The sequence below is a fragment of the Aotus nancymaae genome, unplaced genomic scaffold, assembly GCF_030222135.1.
Source record: "Aotus nancymaae isolate 86718 unplaced genomic scaffold, 86718_ANA_hifiasm-v0.15.2.pri h1tg000029l, whole genome shotgun sequence".
NCBI lineage: Eukaryota > Metazoa > Chordata > Mammalia > Primates > Aotidae > Aotus > Aotus nancymaae.
The window spans coordinates 68515956-68538720 of NW_026988442.1; the positions used below are offsets into that span (position 1 = coordinate 68515956).

Below are 22765 nucleotides of genomic sequence, written 5' to 3' on the forward strand. Positions count from 1 at the left end.
CAGTTATTCTTTATCACATCACGACCTTGACTATAATTTCTGATATAATCTGAAATAATCTTGTGTATTTGTTTATTATGTATCTCTTGACACCAAAATGGATGATCCACCGGAGCCTGATTTTCCTAGGCTCTCTTTGGTACCCGGAAGAGAGCTGGGTTCATAAAAGATTTTCAAGAAATACTTTTGAATGAATAAATTCCCATTTGAAGTCTTCCTTTAGGCCAATGTTTTAGGCCTTATTTTACACTCTTAACTCATTTCCCTCCTTTCCTGATTATTCTTTTTTTTTTTTTTCTGAGACGGAGTTTCGCTCTTGTTACCCAGGCTGGAGTGCAATGGCGCGATCTCGGCTCACCGCAACCTCCGCCTCCTGGGTTCAGGCAATTCTCCTGCCTCAGCCTCCTGAGTAGCTGGGATTACAGGCATGCGCCACGATGCCCAGCTAATTTTTTGTAGACAGGGGTATCACCATGTTGACCAGGATGGTCTCGATCTCTTGATCTCGTGATCCACCCGCCTCGGCCTCCCAAAGTGCTGGGATTACAGGTTTGAGCCACCGCGCCCGGCCCGATTATTCTTATATATTTTGCAGCTTTTATTACTTCATTGGAGCCATAGCAAGACCAGGACATTCACTTGTAATTTGGGCCAGAGGTGTTCTCTGGCAAATGAAGATGAGGTGTGGTGAGATACGGGGCTGACAGGGACTTGGCAACAAACTGTCTCACTGAAAGGGATTAGAAATTCACATAAGACCCTAAATGTGGCTTTAGTATCACCTGGGCTTGGGGGTCCATCCATTGTTAGGCAGTCTTTTTTGGACTAAAGGACCAAGCTGGCAGTACTGGCTCTGATCTTCCAAGCCCGGCAGCTTCCTCCTCTTCTTCCCAAGTCTTTCCAATGTATTTCATGTTGGGCTGGCAGATGGTGAGTTCAGGTGGAGGTGGGAGGCGAGGGTTGGGAAGAGGAATGTCTTTCACTGGACTGATTGGACAGCAGCTCTCAAATTCTCAAGATATTCTTTTGGGGTTGTATGTTTTCCTGGGTCTAGGTTGTGGTCCTGAGAGCTAAAAGCCACTTTCTGGTCAGAGCCTAGCCTTTGCTGGTGGCCCAACACAACTCATTAATGCACTTGTTTGTTAGATTCATTCATATCCAAAAAGCTTTTATTTGAAGGCACAGTAAGAGCTGGGGATACTAAGGAGACCAAGACAGGGAAGGTCTTGCTTACATAATGCTACAGTGTAGAGGAGGAAGGCAGGCACTGAGGTGATGGATAAAGCAGCAAGGCAGTTTTAGATAGCATGTGTTCTGAAGAAAGTTAAACACAGTACTGGGAAAGATAGTGGCTAGGTGAGTACAATGAAGGCAGGTCTCAGACGTATTAGTCAGGGAAGGGCTTCCTGAGCATGTGACCTAACTGTGGAGAGGAGGGCATCTTGTGGGGATCTGCTGGAAACTTAATTCTGGTAGACAGGAGCAAAGGCAAAAGCCCCAGGAAAAGGATGAGCTTGATGAATCTGAGGAAGAAAGGAAGCCGTGGTGGTTGAAAATATTGAGAAGGAAAGAGAGCTACACAGTGAGGTCAGAGAGAGAGGAGGGAGCAGATCTTGGATGCCTGCAGATCCTAGCATTTTCTCACTAATTCACACTGAACCCATCATCAGGGTTCTTAGGTGATAGATTACAAAGTTCATGCAAATGGAGGCTCCACGTGAATGGAAAGGTCACTTGTCCTATTCACTGCCGTATTTCTGGTGTCCCACATACTGCCTGGCACCTAGTAGGAGCTCTTTAAGCATCTGTCAAATGAATGATGTAAATGCTAAAATCTTATTTTATGGAGCTCATCTCTCCTTTCCATATTAATGCTGCTGCACTGGGACCCTCAGAAAGGAGAGAAGCAGGTAAGACTATCTGCCACCATTTCTCCAATGGGTCCATATACAGGAGAGCATAGTAAAATCTGTATGGCTCTAAGTCATTCAGACCTTAGTTTGAATCTTGCTTTAGCTCTGCATTTGTTAACTTTGAATATTTATCTACACGTTGTGCTCGGGGACCTGAAAAAAAATTTCTTCCCATCTCTGCAACTGTTACTTTCCTTTTCAGGAACAGCTTTAAGAAGATGAGAATACTTTTTTCCTACAGCACACTTTCTTTAGGAAATGTTTCCAAAGTGCATGGGGCACCTTGGAAAAGAGGTGCTATATAAATATATGTGAGTCACTAAAGCTGTAATTACCAGCAACAGGGATCCTTGTGTGAAAACAAAAACAAAAGACATACTTTCAAAATTCAGGACCTAGGGGTTGGCAGGAGCAGTATGGTTTCATTGCCATTTATCTAATCCTAAATAGTCATTCCCAACATTTCGGAGGGCTAAGATGGCATGCCAGGTTATGCCACTATTTACAATATCACGCCTGACACGTTCAATTGCTAATAACATAGTATGTTGAGGGACAGTAAGTTATCTTGCTTCAAGCTTTGTTTTGTTGAGACAGAAAATGGGGATATAGGATCCCCCATTAATTTCTTTTATCCAGTCTAAAATTAAGTGCTATTTATAGGCATCTAGGAGAAAATATAATGTAAAATATAGCTTGAGTTTTCTTTGCTGAGAAAATGGAACCTAACATAATGTACCAATGAAGTTATTTTATACAGAGTTGGCTTGTATTAGATGTTCATCATTCTTATTTTATTTTGTAGAAGCAAACCTTTATTTCATACATTCAAAGTGGCAGGCACTTTGCTATGCTGGAGATACAAAAATGAATCAAGTTTCCTACTCTTGATAATCCCCAAAGCATTTGGGGGTTATTTATTAAAAGGGTAATTAAAAATGGATTTTTTTTCTTATAAAGGGTCCCACAGGCTGAACACCTGGAAAATACAGTATGATAATGATAATAAGTGATTTGGGATTCCTTAATGTTAAAAAGATGATAATGTCTCTCTACCCCCTTCCCCATGGTAAACTGAATCAAGATACCAGGCAATATATTTTTGGGAGTAAATTTAAAATAGGTTCACTTTCTGGCTTCAATACTGTATTAATTTTGTGGCCTTAGAAGAGTTACTTAATTTTTCTGAAATATGATTCCCTATGTGAAGAATGTGAATAAGAAAGTTTATCTAGCTTGCAAACTTTTATAAGGGTCAGAGATACCTCTAACTTTTGAGTATCTGTCATATAGTAGATTCTCAATTAAATGCTCCTATTATCAGCAATGACATAATTGTATTATATTTTTTCAATATTATTTACCCCTTAGTTTTGTTAGCAAATGATTAGGTAAAACACCTTTTATTTTCATTTATTTCAGAACTCACAACCTTGGAAAATGATTGTTATGGTAAAACATGTAATTTTAATCATACTAACAACATACATAATATATTCATGGTAGTTTTTAGTTATATAATGACATAGTTCATAAAAGTTTGTGAATATTATTAATCAATTGCCAAAGAGAAGACTTCCCCCCTTCACTAGAAAACTGGTTATCAAAACAGGCATTCATGGTCTATTTCTGCTTTTTTCAAATGCAAATCTTGTATATGTTATGCCTGGTAAGTCATGTCTCCACTAGAGAACCGGAATAAAACTAGCTTGTGGTTGTGCAGGGGGTTTCCACACCTGGCTATGGGCTCTACTAATCTGGGGAGTTTTTCTTTTAAAATACTTACTTATAGCTCAAACTGTAGACTTTTACATTGGAGTTTTTAATGAATGAGCTTCAAAAATATTTAATTTTGAAAAGCTCTACCAGTTGATTCTTATGGCATTCAGGTTCTAAGATGACCCCCAATTATCCCCCCTTTCTTGTTTTTATACCTTGTATAAGCCCCTCTTTTAGGATATAAGATGGGACTATGAATTACTTCTAACCAACAGTAGGTAGCAAAGGTGACGGGATGTAACCTTCATGATTATGCTACATGGGATTATAACTTCTGCTTTACTAATCATCTGTTTCTCCTTTGCTGCTTTGGTGAAAGAAGCTGCCATGTAGTGAGATGGTCCATAAGGCTTTTGGCCAACAACCAATGATGGATTGGGGCCTTCAGTCCAACAACCCCCAAGGAACTCAATCCTGCCAATGACCATGTGAACCTGGAAGCAGACCTATCCTCGGTTGAGCCTCTAGATGAGAACCCACCTATGGCTGACACCTTGATTGCAGCCTTGCAGAGGATTCAGCTAAGCTGTGCCCAGACTTCTGACCCACAGAAACTGTGAGATAATAAATTTGTATTGCTTTAGGTAGCTAAGTTGGCAGTAATATGGTTAGGCAGCAGGAGATACGCAATACAATTCTGATATGCAGTCAAGGCTGGGAACCGTGTTACAGAGTATTGTTATAGCAGAAGTAAGCATGGTTTTTCTAAGAAGCTTTTAATAACTACTTATAATTTTGATGGTTATGGCAATGATTTGTGATGAGGATGATGATCATGATCATGATGGAATTTTGTAAATATCTTACGGGTTTTTCTTGGGGATTAGTAGTTATATAGCTCTGACTAATTTAATTTCTATATAATAGAAAAGCCACAACTGAATTAATAGCTAAAATTTCATTAGATTTCACTTTCCTTCTCCAATGAATGTGAAGCTATTCTTTGCAATTTAGAACATCCTCAAAACATATTGACAATATGAAATTTTCTCTTTTGTATCCAAGAATTCTGAAGGCCTATGAATTTGGCTAGCAATGATTTCAATCACTGGATAGTAAAGAGTTTCCGAAGTTGTATTTGGTTTTTCTTCCAATTACCATCAAGAAAATTCAATCATGTGGAAGGCAAAAACCATATTTGATTTTAAATTATTATGTATCATTAAGAAAATATAATATTTATCTGATTTCATCTATCTACTTGTCATCTTAATTAAAGTTAATAATAACTATCCCCTGGCTGATTCAGTTTTTAAAGTCTTCATATTTTCATTATTACCCCCATTTTTGAAATAAAGAGTTTGTGATTTAAAGGGGTTAAAATAGTTTCTATTAGGCTTACAAATAGTTCAGAATCAAGATAAAGAGGTCAATCCTTCAAATTCACCTAGTACTTTTCTCCATTAGATGGTGTTTGCCTTCATTTTACACCACCATTACGTCAGCTCCTTATTGCTTGGTATGTAATTAATTAGAAAATACAATCCATAATAAATGTGTGGTATAGTTTTGCTTTAAAATAAGTAGCCAGGATCTGTGTACCTTAGAGACTAACAGGATTCATAAGCTTACTTTTGGAATATAAAAACCAGAAAATATATAAATGTGCATGAACATGAATAACTTATTGTTTTAACCTCTGTGTTCAGCATTATTTATTAATGCCAATACATTTTCTTAAGCAGCTAGAAAACAATACATGCTTCATCAATAGTCTTTGAGCTCCCTTGCTCAATGTAGCTGAAAAATGAGGTCTAAGAAAGTTTCCAAAGCCCTGAACGATGTTAGAGTCTGGCTCTTTAATGATCAAGTGATCTTTTCAACTTTAATGGGAAAAATAAATCATTGTTAAAAGATAATCTTGTCACATGAAAGCCAAAAAGGTGCAATATCAATGATTCAACTTACCAAAAAACCACCCTGTGGATTGGAATAAAGCATGTAACACAGTTTGTTTTGTTGTTGCTGTGGTTGGCGGTGAGAGTAGAGTAGGCTTAAGGAAATATCTCGTTTTAAAAATAATAAGAGGGCAATATAAACTTACTCAAGAGAAAAATGAATGGACTTGATACAACGGCTATTTTATAAGAACAGAAATTTGAAATCCTTTTTCAGATCTTTTTCTGTTTCATCCAATTGCTTATTTCATGATGAAACTGCCAATTGTTCACATTCTTTCTCCCTTTCTCTCTTTTATTCAATTTTTGATGCTGTGAACAATATGAAAAGCACAGGGATAGCTACTAAAGTTAATGCTTGCCTTTGCTTTAAGGTACAAATCTATATAAAAGTAGTTTAGGTACACTTGGTAAACAAAATTATTTTTCTAATAGCTTGTTTTAAATGGAGCTTATTCTTAGCATGTTCAAACTAAGCACATCCATCTCTTTTAGCCAATATCTAATTTGGATTATTATGCCAATAAAGTCTGGGTAGATAAAAATATCTACAATTACAAGACTATAAATTAATGGAAAAATTCTCTCATTTAAAACAACAAATGCACGCATGTGTGTGCTCACAAACACACACTCAAACAAGATTATTGGTCACGTAGATTTATAGAATTTGTATATTTTGTCCCTCCTTGTTTGAAAAAGTAGAGAAGGTTGTCCTTAAGAGTTTTTCTTTAAATTTTGTTTCTATAAATGAAAAACATGTCGTCCGGCCGTGGTGGCTCACTCCTGTAATCCCAGCACTTTGGGAGGCCGAAGTGGCAGATCACTTGAGGTCAGGAGTTTGAGACATGGTGAAACCCCATCTCTACTAAAAATACAAATATTAACCAAGCATAGTGGCATATGCCTGTAGTTCCAGCTACTCTGGCAGCTGAGGCAGGAGAACTGCTTGAACCCCGGAGGCGGAAGTTGCAATGAGGCGAGATCTCCCCACTGCACGCCAGCCTGGGTGACAGAATGAGACTCCGTCTCAAAAAAAAAAAAAAGAAAAAGAAAAAGAAAAAAAGGAACGTGTTTAAAATCCTAGTAAGAAGTAATTTCCTTCAGTTCAGGAAAACAGAGGGAATATTCGTGATTGTGTACTAAGACATCCCTCTGGAAAATTCCCAGTCAGTTCTTCCCGCAATGCTTCATAGCTCTCCCACTGGCTCATGGACTTGGGAAGGTTCATAGCTAGCTTTTTCCAAAAAGAATGCCAATCTCTCTTGTCCCTTTTTTAAAGGGTGAAAGAGGATGTCTAAGTAATACCAAGTGAGTGTGAACTGAATCTGTAGTTTGGGCAATAAGCCTAAGGCATAGATGGGCAGCTCAAACCCAAGTGTCAATGTGGGAAGGAGGGGGAATTTAGCCTGGGGGAATTTCCAAGGCTTTCTGTCAAAAGTTCTCAAGACATGCAGCATCTTCCATGCTGAAGTCTGTCCTTTGCAAAGTACCACCCATGCAAGAAAACTAAGGAGGTCACAGATCATTCTGAAGAATCAACGCAATGTCACAGGCTGATGACAGGCTGACATCTAAGGTCATAGACCAGTTTTCTTTAGGGGATGTATTCACAGAGCAGAAGAGCTGTATCAGCAAAATGTCACTGAAAGCTGTCACCAAATTCAACAAACAGGGCAGAACACTGCTCACAAACATACCAACAGCCTAGTAAATCGAGAATCCTCCATCCCTTTCGCAAAGGCTGCAATAGAATAGCGTGTTATAGTAGTTTCTTGGGCCAAACATAGATACATAAAGCCCTATAGAGAATGTCAGTGCCAGGCTTATCCGTAACTGTGATGTTTGGAGTTTTTCCAAGCATCTCTTGAACAATTTTAGCAAAACTCCAATGGTAGTACTCATCATTTACCAACACCAAGAGGCAGGGTATAAAGGAAAGTCATGAATGAGCGTGTGTAGCATGTAAAGACTAATCTCTGCTTTTATAAAGAGATAATCAACAGGTGATAAATTGGAAATACAGAATAATGGCAGTGGTTTGCAGCATAGACTCTGAGTCAGACAGATCTGGGATCTAGTCTTAGCTCCTTCATTTAGATGTTGTATGACATTAGGATATTATTTAATATCTGAACCTCGGTTTTTACATCTGTAAAAATGGGAGTAATAATAGTGCCTACTCTATGGGATGGAAGAAAGGATTAAATTAAATTATGTAAATAAAGTACTTAGTACAATGCCTGGCACATAATAAATTATAAAAATGCTGTTTACTTTTATGATAATAATTACTATTATCATCATTACTAGTTATAATTAGGAAATGCTTTTCAAAAGTGAACACTTTGAATATAACTTGCATGTCATCTGATCTGGAAATATAATAAGGGTATCTAATTCCCACTGATTTAGTGAGTCAAACAGAAAACCAAAACAAATTGAATCATTCAACTGGTGTATTCAGAATTGCTGATGATTATAGCATTCAAGAAGTTAGTGAAATACATAAATTGCAATTCATCTATCTTGAAAATCTCAAAAATAAGTTATTTGTCTAGTCTAACAGTGGGCAGGGCTTAATTGTTTAAAAATGTTTATTTAGAGCCTTCTAGAAAAGAAACATGTGCAAGGTGAATAAAGAGGGAATAAAGTGTGTGAATACAAGGCAGGTATGCCAAAATCATTTATGTTTCATCATAGACTTCAAAAAAGGATGCATTGCTTTTACATAGCACTTTATGCTTTTCATGGAATTTTCTCTGCATTGCCATCTTATATTTTTAGACACATACAGAGAGGGCCACATGTACACATACAATTTCTTTGAACCCAGCACTGATTATTTGCAAGTCAGCTCTACTATTAGAGTCCTCCTCCAGATGGAGGGGAAGGTACGGCATTAGCAACAAGGTTGTAGGGCCAGTCCAGAAAACGCATTCAATGGGTAATCTGATTAGCAAATTTTGAAAGGGGTTGGTATATGCATTTTACTTATCATCTAATTCAAAAAACTCCATAACACAACTTGGACAAAGTTACCAGTATCAAAGGTCCTAACGTAGCGTAATTTGTGTTGAGCGTGTTACATTCTGACAGTGCTATAAACCAGGGAGACAGTTTACTGACAATTCTGTGCTACCAGATACCAACTCAGGCCTCTGTCCAGCTTTACATTGTCAATTCTCATGGAAACATGAGCAGTTACATAGCCTCAGAGGACGCTGAAGTTTGGATTGCAAAAGATGAGATGGACAGATTTCATATTTTCATTGCAGATTTTTTTCTTTGCCTTTTCAAACTGCTGAGCATAATTTTTTTTTAAAGGCAGGAAATACAACTAGTGTTTGTTTCTAGCATGGCTTCTGTTTTGAGATTTCTTCTTTGTAGAAGAAATGTGTTGCCCAGCTGTCTAGAATCCCAATCAGGATATCGTTTCAGCATGAAATATATTACAAGAATGATTTTAGCTGGTTATAAACTAGAATGAATATGAGGCTAGGGTTATTTTATCCAAATTTTACCCACAGAGGGGACACTCTGATTCAGTTAAATGGAAATAATATAAATAAATGAGGTAAAGTTTAGTTCTGTGTTTTGCCCAGAAAAGAGAGTAATTGTGAAAGATAAAGAATTGCATTAGTGAAGAAGAAGAGCTGTGGAGATTCTCAGTTACAGAGATTCTTAGAAACAAGAGTCATGTGGCAATTGGCCAAAAGTATAGCAATCAACATTTAACAGACTGGTTCAACCCAAGTTGAATTGCTGGAGAACTGAATTCTTTCCAGTTTTAATACTTCTCCTACCTGCAACACCCACACACATTGTTCAACAAATATTAATTAAAAACTCCCCGTATGAGGAACTCCTTGTATGAAAACACCAAGGCTAGAACTGGTTAACGGGAAAAGATACAAAGATGATTCAAGTCCTACCTTTTTAGAGATTTGTGAAAGAGACAGACATTTCAACCAGTATCCTATTTTTTGATTCCAAGACTTACAAATTTTAATGTTTCTGAAATACAATCACCGAGTACATTTGATTATATCCTTTCCAAAAGTTGGCATTAAATCTATGGGTCTTATAATAGATGGAATTTTAAAAGTTAGAAGTGAATGTACTACTGTAAATTCAGCTACTCAGTGTAAGGGGAACAGAAAAGAAGTCTGACTGGAGGATTCTAGGATTCTTGAATGAAATTACTATAATCTGGGCCTTGACAAAAAAAAAAAAAAAAAAAAAAGAAGAAGAAATCTTCCAGGCTGGAAGCTTGTGTATGTGGGATGGGAAGGAAGAGAGGAGGATATTGAAAGTAAAAGGAAGAGCATATGCAAAGACATTAAAAAACACAACAGTGTGTAAATGTGGGAGTACAGTTTATATATTAAATAGATGTATTATGAAAAACATTCAGAGGACCTGAAGCCAGCTATTATAGAAGCTAAGTGGGAAGCTAGAGTACAAGGATTTGGAGTTCTTCTGAAGACACTATTGACTGTTTTTAAGTGAAAGGAAAACTAACATGAGTCTGTCACATTCCTAAGGCAGTGCCATAAATGTTATCCAATTTAATTCTCCCAAATGTTTCCAAGGCATCCCCCCACTGTTTTTCCTGATAGGGAACACAGGCACAGGGAGGTTAAGATGCCAAGTATACAAGGAGTAAAGTAAGTCAGTCTAAGTTCTATCCCATCTGTATGATTTTAAAATCTAAAAACCTAGGAGTTGTCTATAACACCAACTTAAGATGTTTTAGTCTTCTAATTTTTCATTTGCTAATTTTTTATTTTTATTTTTCGAATTAATATACCTTTTAAGAGCAGTTTTAAGTTTACAGAAAAATAGGGTAGAAAGTACAGAGGATTTCCATACATCTCTTCACCCATCCAAAAGTTTTCACTATTAATAACATCTTGTACTAATGGGGTAGATTGTTACAATTGATAAGTCAATTTCGATGTATTATCAACTAAATATTATAATTTACATAAGGATTCACTCTTTGCATTGCATTTTATGGGTTTTAACAAATACATAATGACATGTATGCATAATTGCAGCATCATACAGAAATGTTTGACTGCCCGCAGAATCCCCTGTGCTCACCTATTCATTTCTCCCTCTTTCCCCCGAACCCCTCTCACTGCTTCCACTGATCTTCTACTGTCTGTAGTTTTCCTTTTCCCAGAATGTTACATTGTTGGAATCACACATTTTCACACTGGTTTCTTTTACTCAGCAATATGCATTTAGATTCCTCTAAGTCTTTTCATGGTTTGAAAGCTCATTTCTTTTTATCCCTGAATAATATTCCATTGTATGGATGTATTATGGTTTGTTTGCCCTTGCACCTATTGAAGGATATCTTAGTTGCATTCTCGTTTTGCCAATTATGAACAAAGCTGCTGTAAATATTTTGTGTGTACGTTTTTGTGTGTACGTGAGTTTTTAACTCATTTGGGTAATTACCAAGAAGTACTTACAATAAGAAGTACATACAATAAGAATACGTTTATTTTCATAAGAAACTGCCAAATTTTCTTCCAAAGTGACTGAATCATTTTGCATTTCCACCAGCAATGAAGGAGAGTCCTGTTGCTCCGCATCTTAGTCTGCATTTGGAGTTGTCGGTATTTTAGCCATTCTAACAGGTGCGTAATGGCATCTCATTGTTTTAATTTACAACTCTTTGATGGCATATGCACTTTCTAATTTAATTTTTCTGGTACCTATTATGTTTTTCTAATATCTGTTATTTTGACTTTTACATTTTCCATCATTCATTCTTTCATTCATCAACATATAGTAAGTGTCCATTATAAGCCAGTAACATTTTTTGAATCTGGGTTATTTTTCTTTCTTTTACTTTTTCTATTCTTTCCTCCATTTTTACTTTGACATGTTCCCTTCACTATTTATTTTACATAAGCTATTAATTTGTCCCTCTATATATTCTATTAATTTCTAGATAAACTGGTTGGTTATCCATTATTTTTCTGATAATAATTTTTTAATTTCTTCCACTCTTTTTCTCCTGTTAGTTTTATTATTGTTTATTCATAGTACATGCAGCACAGAGTCTGAAATATTGTTAGATATGAAACTGTTGAAAAAAATGTCTGAAGTGGAAATCACCTACCTTGGTTGACAATAAATCTTAACTTCTGTATTGTTGCCAGATTGCCACTAACTCGATATATTCCATCAACATCTAGACCTGAAAACAAAAGGGCATATTTTATATTGGCACATGTAAGAACTGAGATGGTAAAATTTTTTTAAAAAAGCTATGAAAACAAGAAGTAAATCACATCAAATAGCTCTTCTCAGAGAAAAGTAATTTCTATGTTCTAAATTATGCAATCTTCAAAATTTTAAGCCCAATAAAGTGATCATGGTATTCAGTCATAATTAAAATTATCATCATAAATTTGAGTCTAATTAAGGCACAAAAGAGCAGTAGGCAGAATGGGATTACATTGTATATTTAAAATTCATTTCCAATGGAAAAATAGGAATCAAACTGGATGGTTGGGGGAACCTCCAGACATTTGTGTATTATTGTCCTTTTCTTTACAAGGTAAAATAACTCAACACATTTGTGAGACATTTGCTACTGGCCTGACTTACTGTCTTCCTGCCTTTCTGTCTCTCTTCTTTCCTCCCTCTTCTCCCCCCAGCTCCTTTTCTTCTCTCCATTTCTATTCTATTCTATTCTATTCTATTCTACTCTACTCTACTCTACTCTACTTTATTCTATTCTTGTTTTTCTGTGATCTACAGAATAACATATTTTGGTCTGATTAATTGAAACTAAAGAGTAAAAATTCTATTCCAGATATAATGCTAGTATATTATAGGTAATGGGGTGCATCATTATGGAGAGAAAAATAATCTTTGGCAAAATGGTAAAATGAGTTTCAGATTATTTCAGAACTGGTCATCTGTAATTTAAAATAACTTATCCCAGCAGTGAATTTCAATAATCATTCACTTGTTTTCCACACATCTATTTATGGAATCTAGTCATTTTCATGACCACATTATGAGGACAATGAAGAAACAGGAAAATGGAAAGAGAAATACTTAGTCAAAAACTATAGTACCTAAAAATGCTGATAACGTAATTGTAATGTCAAGAGTGTATATTCTCTGGGCACTCAGAGAGACCTAGGTGAGATTGCCAGCAGATGCAGAGGTCTTATCTCAACAGTTTCTCTATGGAGGTGATACAGCATCATGGATAACCATTGTAATTCACAGTAGTATTAAATATATTGGTAGAAATTATTGCCATAATATAACAGAATAAAGGCTTTCCAAAGCTCTTTACTGACATAAAATGAGCTCATTTATTGCTTTACCATCTCTACATTTTTATACACTTTATATTAGGAACAGTTCTGCCATTGTGAAAAATATTTCACTGGGAGGTTATGGTAGAATAACATAACTTATAACATTGGTAATAATAGCATAATTTAGGACAATCATTCACTATAGTTTTTACTCTTCCATGTAATAAAATATAGGGTAACTTGAGATAATGGCAATAAAATGCAATAGCTATTAACACATGTATTAATTCACGTGAGTTTATAGTTTTAGAATAATCTAGGAAATTACTGAGACTCTGTCTCTTCCTGTGAACTATAAATTGTGAGGAACTGGGTGAAGCTGGATACCAGTTAGCCAGTGGTGAAAGTTTGTAAGACATATATATTTGTAAAAATCAAATATATTTTTTCTTTGTGATGCACAAAATACCTCCATTAAGCTAAGTCTACTCCAGTTTGTTTGTTTTAAAGTACAATTTCTGCTTGACAGCTTAAATGTGATAATAGTCCTAATTAAAATTTTTCTAATATTTAGTTCCTAGCTTTAGTATTGGTCCATTTTGGTCTTAAGTTCATGTACTTACACCCAGAATGTTAAAAGAATAATTTATGAAAAACTTATTAATCAGTTTCTTTTTTCATTTGTCATTAGATGCAGTTTGGTACTTAGCTTTAACCTATGAAATTTTAAATAAGGTGATAGATTTTAAAATGTTAAAAATTGTACATTCAAGTGTGTCTTTCTCAAAGTTTTCTTTCTTAATTTGTTTGAACATATAGCTACTAAGGAAATTATTTTAAAATTCTTCTATAAAATCACCCTCAGAGGCCCTGAAGTGTTTACACAAAAATGTTCATGATGGTTTGCTTGGGGCTTTTGAGGAGAGTTTTCAATTTGGAAGTAGACAAATGTCATCAGAACCATGAGTGGTGAATAAAGTCACTTTGATGCTTGCTACCACAAACAAAGTTTTATCAAATGAATGTGGCTCTGATTTGTTCCTGTGTTTTATCAATTGATTTTAAGGAATTTAGAGAAAAAGAATATTTTAGAAAATAGAAACATCAATGGAATACATGGGTCTTTGTTCTGTAAATGAGAAATTCTAATATGCTTTTTAAAGAATCAATAAAATCATCCTATTTGCAACAATGATTAAAGATGAAATACGAATATCTATTACAATAAACATGAGAATGTATATTTTTGAAAATTAAGTTTGTTTTGCTAACTAGCTAGACCCTTATCAGAGGTTGATTATAAATAAAATTATTTGAACTTCAAAATTTAATTGCAAATAAGGGACTTAATCCTCACTGTATTTTATTTATTTTTTAATCCTCACTTTAATATGCCTATTCCTTCACACAAGGTGTAAAATCAAGTGCATGTCTATTTTGAAGTTAGCACTCTTCCTTTTCAAATATTATTATAAATGCTATTGGAATGCATAGAGTTGTAAACTGGTTTTTAATTGCTGAAATTCCGTGTATTCAAAACTTTCTTTTTCTCTTAGAGTTATAATGTAAGAAGTGCTTTCCTTGTTCTTCCATAAATTTCTATAACATTTTTTTTTTAAGTCCAGTCATCAAAACCATTTGAAAAAGCAGTATGGATTGGACATATTACATATGAACAATTGGAAAGCAGTATATCATTTAAAGAAAGCAGCCTCATCCTAAAGTAATAATGCAACTTTCTTTTGGCATAAAAGGAGGGAGCATGGTTGATGGAGACAGGGAGGGTAAATCAGACCTGTGCCACCACTGTGGTTGTAGACCTGAGTCACAGCACAGAAACTGCTTTGTGACTGAAGATAGAAACCAGGAAGAAAAAAGGAGTAAAGCAAAACATATTAGATGCAATATGAATCTATCTTGACACAACTTCCAAACTCTTTAGATTCAAAGATATCAACACTATATATCTTGTGAACGATAATGATCTCTGACATTAGCGGCTCCTGCTTTGAATGGCTCATGCTTTCCTGCTATCATACTTTTTAAATTACATAAATTGAGTGAAAATGACAAAGCACATATTAAAGAGGAGGGTATTACATTTTGCAAAATAACCTGGAACATATCAGTGAATTTTAACAGTTATAAATTATATAGGTCCCGTCTTGAAGTTGATTAGCATTCCCCAGGTTGGCTCACAGAACGGCAAACCCAAAGTCCTAGGACTATTACCTAAATTACAATTATTCACGTGCCATCCTCCTTTTACTCCAAGAACTTTGAAAGTTATGCCAAACCAAACCAATGTAAATTGGTGGATTTGGACATCCTTTTCAGGACCACATTATTCTTGCTGGATTGCAAACTACTTATTTTGGAAATATAATTAGACTTCGTATGATTTTTAAATGAGCAATGTCTTCAAGGTAACTTTTTTGTGCTTTGGAGAAGGTTGGTGAAAAATCGCTTAGAGAGGTACCCCTTTCAAGAAAATAACACGACTGTAAATGCTGACAGGAATTTTGCCTGTTATGCTAAAAATACTTTGGGAACACGATAAAACTAAGTCATTTTACTTTTTAAAATCAGACTGGCATTAACAGAAACAATGAAAAATTCTCTGAAGAAATCCACATTCACTGAAATATCGTTTATTTGTTCATCATCAGCTGACCTTCTTATATTTCAAAATAGTCTTTACTGTTGGCAGAAATCACTGGGTATTGCTGTGGGGGATTTTTAAAAGTCTCCCCACCCCCTCCTCCATTTATTCTGAAGAAGCTTAGAGTGGGATAGACACACAATTAAGAGTTATTAGACCAAATGGTGGGTCTAAGCTCAGTGGAAAGAATGCAGCTGTCATGAGTAATTCCCACCATAAATCTTAGCCACTTTGTAAAGAGAAATCTAAGACCAACACTCTGTCCAGAGTTGACCGGCTTATCTGCCAAAATATGGCAGTTTTTGACAGTGCAGATGAGTCTGTTAAAAATAGTCAAAAACTGGTTTAGGTAGCATTTTTGGTAGCCTGAATGATGGACAAACCACGCAGATGTGGAGTTTGAGCCTGGTTGAGTGGTGTGCCCCCAAAGCCTGCTTGTTTTTCTGATCCATAACAAAATGCATCTGATCCTCTGCAGTCTGAAAATGTGGGCTGGGAATTTTGCACAAACAGTCCCTCTCCTGAGATTTATGGCACTTCCTAATTCCTAGGAGGCCAGAGCTACCACAAGAAGAGTCATTCTCACAATACTTTGGACTTCTGGCTTCTCCCTCCAGCAAAAACCTTTGAGCACAGAAATACTCAGATTACTCTCAATCTCTGCACATTTCTCTCTTGGTCCTTCCAAAGTTCTACTTGGGTTCTGAGCTAAACATGAGAAGTTCTGGTGCCATTCAGACCTATCCCTCATCAAGTTGAAATGTTTCCAACATTGTTTTTCTAGCTTATTTGTTCACACACTTTAAATTCAATGACTGAGAGTACAGGATATAATTTAAAACTTTAATCTCTCTTCCAATTCAGTGGCTGGTGTTTATTTTGTACCTATCTGCCATCTTCATTCAATTATTGCTAATTTCTTATGAGGTGCCCACCTTTCAATAGCCTTGCTATTTTCTAAGAATGATTCTCTTAGGAAATAGCTGGCAGAATTTTGATTTTCAAACAAGAATAATTTTATTCTACAGGGTAACTGTACAAGTTCGTAAAAAACATTCTAAAAATATATGCAGTTTTTTTTTTTTTTGCTATACTTCTATGGTTAAAAAATAAAAAACAAAATTAAATCATTAGAACAATATACAGTCAGAACTAAGTACGGTAGGTGCCCCAACATGCTTTCCAAAGATAGCCATTGTTAACAGTTCTATTTTAGGCCAGGCTCAGTGGCTCACACCTATAATCTCAACACTTTGGGAGGCCAAGGCAGGAGGATCACTTGAGCCCAGGAATCCAAGACCAGCTTGGGAAACATAGTGAAACACTATCTTCACAAAATTTTTTTAAAAATTAGCCTGGCTTGGTGGCATATGCCTGTGGTCCCAGCTACTTAGGAAGCTGAGGTAGGAGAATCACTTGAATCCAGGAAGTTGAGGCTGCAGTGGGCCTTGATCACAACACTGCACTCCAGCCTGGGTGACAGAGTGAGGCCCCGTCTCAAAAAGAAAAGTCCTATTTTCATTCTTTTTGTTACTTAAGGTTAATAGGTCCTATTTCTGCTTATTAATTTGTTAACTTTGAATGCAATTTATTGACCTCTCAGAAAATACGAAGAGCTCAGTGCATTCATAGTTCCTACCATTTATCTGTATACGCTTTCTCTTCATTATTTGCCTATTTCTATATCTTAACATAGCAAATTATTTCTGAGCTATGAAAGATAAAGTGGTATATTTATTCTTCTCTCCACCACTTCCCAGTTTTATTCTTTATGCTTTTATTGTTTATATTGTTAACATTTGGGACATTTTGTTTTTTATAACTATTTTGTGATTTATGTATGGGTTAATATTAGTCACCATTTTTAAAAAGGGACTGTGATTGGGTTTAGCATTAAAATTTAGTTTCACAAAGGAGATCTCCCGAGTGTTAAGACTTAATATGTCCTCGTCTTCCTTTCTAGGTTTCTTCATTTCTTCAAATTAAGTGCTGCCCGATAAAAGTTTCTACAATGACAGAAATGTTCTATGCCTTTGCTGTCCAAACCAGCATTCACTGGCCACATAGGACTGGCTACAGAGAATATTAACCACTTGAAATGTGGTTAATACAACTGAGGGACTGAATTTTATTTTATTTAGCTTTGAGTAACTTAACCACATGTGGTGGCTGGTAATGACCGTTTTAGACAGCGTGGCTCTAGGTCAGCATCAACTACCCTCCTTTTCTTGTATTCCATTGTTATTCTTTCTTGGATGGAATTTTAAGAGTTTCTTGATTCATAAAAGTAAGTAATCAGTAATTTTTCTTATTTTACCCATCTCAATGACTGTTTTCTTTTCCTTCCCAATTGATTGTTGATTTGAATATTTATTTTAGTTTCATAATCTTTTACTTTTTTAACTTTGAAAAATAAATGTTGCATTGTCTTCTAGCATCCCTGCTGTTAAGTCTGATGTCAAACTGATTCCTGACGCTTTGCAGGTAAATTGTTTTTGCTCCCAGGGATTAAAAAAAAAAAAATCCCTTTAAACTTGTAGCAGTAAAATGTCATTTATATGTGCTCCCCATCTGGGCCTTTTCATTTGGAAAACATTGTCTTATATTATTTATTCAATATTGTTTTCCCTCTATTATCTCTCTTCTGTATCTAGAATTTATTTAAGATGGATGTTGTTCAAATATTGGATTACCCTTGAGACTGAATTAATTAAAATAAACAGTGGTCATGGGTACCTATGTATGTGTCCAGATCTTTCGCCCTGCCAATAACTTGTCCAATCTTAAATGGGATGGTGTATGGGGTGTCTTGCAGGATAAATGGGTGGTGAGTAGACAACAGGCCAGGGGGTCTCCCCAGTTATCAAAGTAAGGAAGACTTAACTTGGTATATAGTGGATTTTACCTATTTTGCTCCTGGGCAAAGGTATATATAACTCTGTTGGAGAGGACCTGAGATACTTTCTTCTCTACTGCCTTCCTTCTCAGATGCCAGAAACTTTTGTTTGTACAAAACTTGCTCTCAGGCTTAAGTACCCGCTGTAGGTGCTTCCTTAGTGCAGGATAAAGAAAGAGGAGCCCAGCTTTCACAGCCATTAGATCCTATTACTTAACGACTTACTTTCTTTACTGCCTTCTTGATAATTTCTGTTCTTTTTATTTGTTGACTCCAAGTTTGGTTATTTTCTGGGACATCCCTGGAATGAACTGTGCCTAATTGTGGTGTCTGGGAATGGTGTTTCTCCTGCTTTCATTTCTCCACTTGTTTCGGTCCATCTGCTTTTTCTCTTCCTGGAATTTCTATTTCTCATCTGCTGATGGCACCTTTTCTGTTTTCAGCACCATTATCAGTTTTTTTCTTTTTAAAACACATATTTTCTATTATTTTATAGGGTTTTTTTTTTTTTTTTTTGGAAAGAGAATCAAACATGTTTTTTTCAGTCTGCCAAGTTGAATGTGAGGCCTACATAGTTTTTCATAAAAACAGAACTTTCAGAGTTGAAAACAGAAGTTTCATTAGTTTGTGAAGATATTATATAATTTTCATTATTGGTACATGGGAAATAAATGGTGAGGGATTAAGCTATGAATATTTAAAACAGTCATTATGTGACTCCAATTCTAATGCTGGAAGCATAGGTTGATACAGGGTGAGTTTCAGTGTATCTCTCATTTCATTTTTCTTACTCCTGTCCTTTTCTGTGTTTATGGAAATTCCTATTATCACTTATGCATTTTCCAATTCTCCTTTTATTACTGAGATTGTTTTAGCTTTCTCTTCCATTTCTTTCATGACCCTTTTCTTTTCAATTTTTATCTCATTTTGATTTTTTGTACTAACTTCCTCATATCTCTGCTATAAATGCTTCCTTCATAGACACAATTATTGCAACAAAGTTTTCTTTTAATGTCATAACAAAATACCTTCATTTTTTCCTTTACTATTTTGTTTATTTGCTTTTGGTTAACATCATTATGTAGATTTTTGGCTCATTTTTAATTATTCATTTCTGAGTAAAATATTTTTCATCTCTTAGGTATTTCTAGGGGATTCATATGGAAAATAAGAATTTTTATTCTCTTAAGACATGGAAGAGGTAAATAGTTCTTGCTAATTTTTCTTTAATGTTAGACTAAAAAGAGGTCACTAAGAAAAGGATTTTTTTTTCCTGAGAAAATAAATGGCTTAGAACCTATGATACTAAAAAATTAATAATTATTTAAAATTGTTTATATAGTCAGTGTCTGAACTATGGTCAAATTCCAGATTTAAATTAAATACCTTGAAAAAGCACATAATAAAGGGAATACACACACACACACACACACACACACACACACACGTGGTACTAAGAAAAATTGGTATCAAGTAGACTCTTGAATCAGAAAGAATGTTTTTCAAGAACTTTTCATTGAACACTTGGGAAATTGGGTTCATTTTCAAATGCTTCACCCCCACTTCCTTCCTTTGCCCCTGTTACTTCAACCTGCTATTAGGAAATAAGATTGTTGTGTTCTTAACAAAAATATTTATTTATCATTAATATTAGTCCTATTTGCTCTTCTGCCCAATTCTGAACTCTTAACAAGCCTTGTCCTATTTGGACACCTGGGAAGACAGGTGCTCTGATATTGCTCCAGCATGAAAATCAGGAGAAGAAAAGAACTAAATACCCTGAGTGTTAAGTGTATTACCAGTTTGGTTTTCTTAGTGGTTCTGCACTGTACCATTTATGCCTTGAAAAGTTCTGCAACAATAGAGTTTAGCGACTGAGTAGGGGGCTTGATGAGGGGAGGTGTGGGAAGGAGAGTGGTTGGCTATCTTGCTTTTTACTATTAATAGATATTATTGTATAGAGGCACAGGGTTGTATTCAGTCTTAGAAAACAATTTGTTGCATTACTTTTCTAGTTTCCTCCTCTTTCTCATTCTTTTTAAGTAGGATATTGGACATTTCAATAAGAAGAGAATTTCACTGACTTCTTCAAAAAAAAGAAGAAAAAAGAAGTCATCCCTCCTCAATGTGGATACAGGGTTAAAACCACTGTCATTCCTCATTATTAGAATTTTTCCCTTATATTTATACTTAGTTCTTGCCACGTTATCTCACCAATTTTCTTATAATTGGAGATGCTTATCCATATCATTGGAATCTGAAAGTGTAGACAGTAGTATACTTTAAAAAATCTTATTTCCTGGTTTCCATTTGCTGTGATTCTTTTTATGGATCAAGCATGTTTGTGTTTATAGCCTCTATACATTTAATTTAACTCCCACCTTTAAAATGATTACTTTTAACTTAAGGATTACCAAATGGTAAGTCAATCAGGGAAAAGACAAGGGGAAAAAGTTTCAATGTGACTAATGTGATATAGATTGTGAAGCCATTTATGTACCTTGCTTAATACCTGGTTAACATGAAACAGTAGTTGAACAATAGTGTCCTATCTGTGGCTCCTCATTTTCTGCACATTGATTCTTACATATCTCTCTAAGCTCAGCTAAGAATTTGAGGCCTAACTGCATGAAGCCTGCAGGATAGTAAATGTAAATATGATTTACAGATGTATGCCAGCCTTAGGATCATTTGGAAATTGCTGAAGAAAGATATCAGCAAGATTCTGAATTTGCTTATGAGATTTCTCTAGAAAAGAACCTAGCATCAGTGGTCTGATCAGACCAAAGATGATGAATTGAAATGATTTCTGGAGAGTGGGAAACAAGGCACCTATAAACAGTCATTGATAAATTATCTTACATGTTTTTTATTTTAAATCTTAGTCTTAACGACAAATTTTAGTCAATAATTCTGGTTATCATTGAGAGTTGTTGCCTTCAGTGAAAACTTAGTGTATCTGGAAGATATTGAAGTTGGAGGTTGTATTTGGTTTATCTCATCTCATTTCTGCATTTCTTTTGTGTTGCAGTTCCACTGTTATGCTGTGATCATGCTGATGTAAATAAATCATTCATTTGGTAGTACGACTTGCTTAGTTGTGTTTGATTAAAATAAATAGAAGTAACAAGAACAATGGATCTAATTTGGTCCACCATTATCATCTGGTAGTTTATAAGCCAATACACCAGCATAACCTGAGGTCTACAAAGCAGTGGGGTGGCCACAGCAGGTTTGAATAAAGAAAACCAGCTTCCTGGAGATGCTACTCCTAAGGAAAGCTTGGAGTCTCAGGAGGAATAATCTGTACTCTGTGCCCATGTACATTTTTTTTCTTTTAAAAATTTTAGCAAGAGACTATTTCATAAGTTAAAAAAACACACAATAAAAGGCTCACCAACACAAACAAGAAGAAAACTGAAAAATGGCTCCTTCTGGGATGAAGTCAGAAGAGTTATATAAAGTATAGCCTTTGATCCCACCATACTTGAAATAGATATTGATTTAAAATTCATATATTTGCCATCATTCTTTTCAATCCCTCTACTCGTATTTTTTTTAACATCTAAACAAAGTGACCTCATTGTTTTCCATTGGATTTTTTTTTTTTAAACATTGGCTGGGATGATTGAGATTCAGGAATGTGGGAAAATGGATTCCCAAACCACGTCCCTCCGCTTTCATTCTGAACTGTAATTTTTGGCTTGGCTTGAATCACAGTCATCACATTTCAGCCTGACTCTCTCTGTAAAGTGATCTTTCTTAAACATTTCTCTCACTCATCAAGGGATCAGAAACAAAGCTGTTCTAGCCTTTCAGCAAAACACTTACAGGCAGCTTTTACGGAGAAGTTGCAAGAGCTAAATTTCCTCTAAAATTGTTTGAAAAGCGAACATTTTCAGTGCCTCATTGTCCTTTTTGTGAATCTTGTCATCTGTGTGCCATGAGCTCCAGCAGCTATTTTAATCTGTTTTTGTTTGCAATCCATTTGGTGTCCACCCAAGGAAATGCAGGTGATTCTAATTAACTTACTGCTGAAGATGTAGGAAAAAAATATCTCAATTGTGATGTAGTGAATTATATACTTAAAACCTTTCTTCTATTATTTATAACATATTATTAATGAAAATGATTATAAAAAATATTTATCACCTAATTCATTGCTGTTCACTTTTTAAAAATCAATGGGGATTATGGCACAAGAAAAAGCCACACACATACACAGACACAATACAGACCCCAAGAATGCTTGCCAACTTTTATTTAACAAGAGTAGCAACTTAAAAATAACATTATTTTTACTTTGTGCAACATAG

General features: G+C 35.3%; 1 protein-coding gene across 2 annotated transcripts in view; it reads right to left on the reverse strand.

Moving 5' to 3' along the window:
- Positions 1 to 22765, reverse strand: part of ARHGAP15 (Rho GTPase activating protein 15) — a 634760-nt gene that overhangs the window by 201763 nt on the left and 410232 nt on the right. For both annotated transcript variants that reach the window (XM_064382800.1, XM_012473459.2), the window contains exon 11: positions 11733 to 11810. In XM_064382800.1, coding sequence (XP_064238870.1) covers positions 11733 to 11810 — 78 coding nt within the window. The remainder of the gene's footprint in view (positions 1 to 11732; positions 11811 to 22765) is intronic.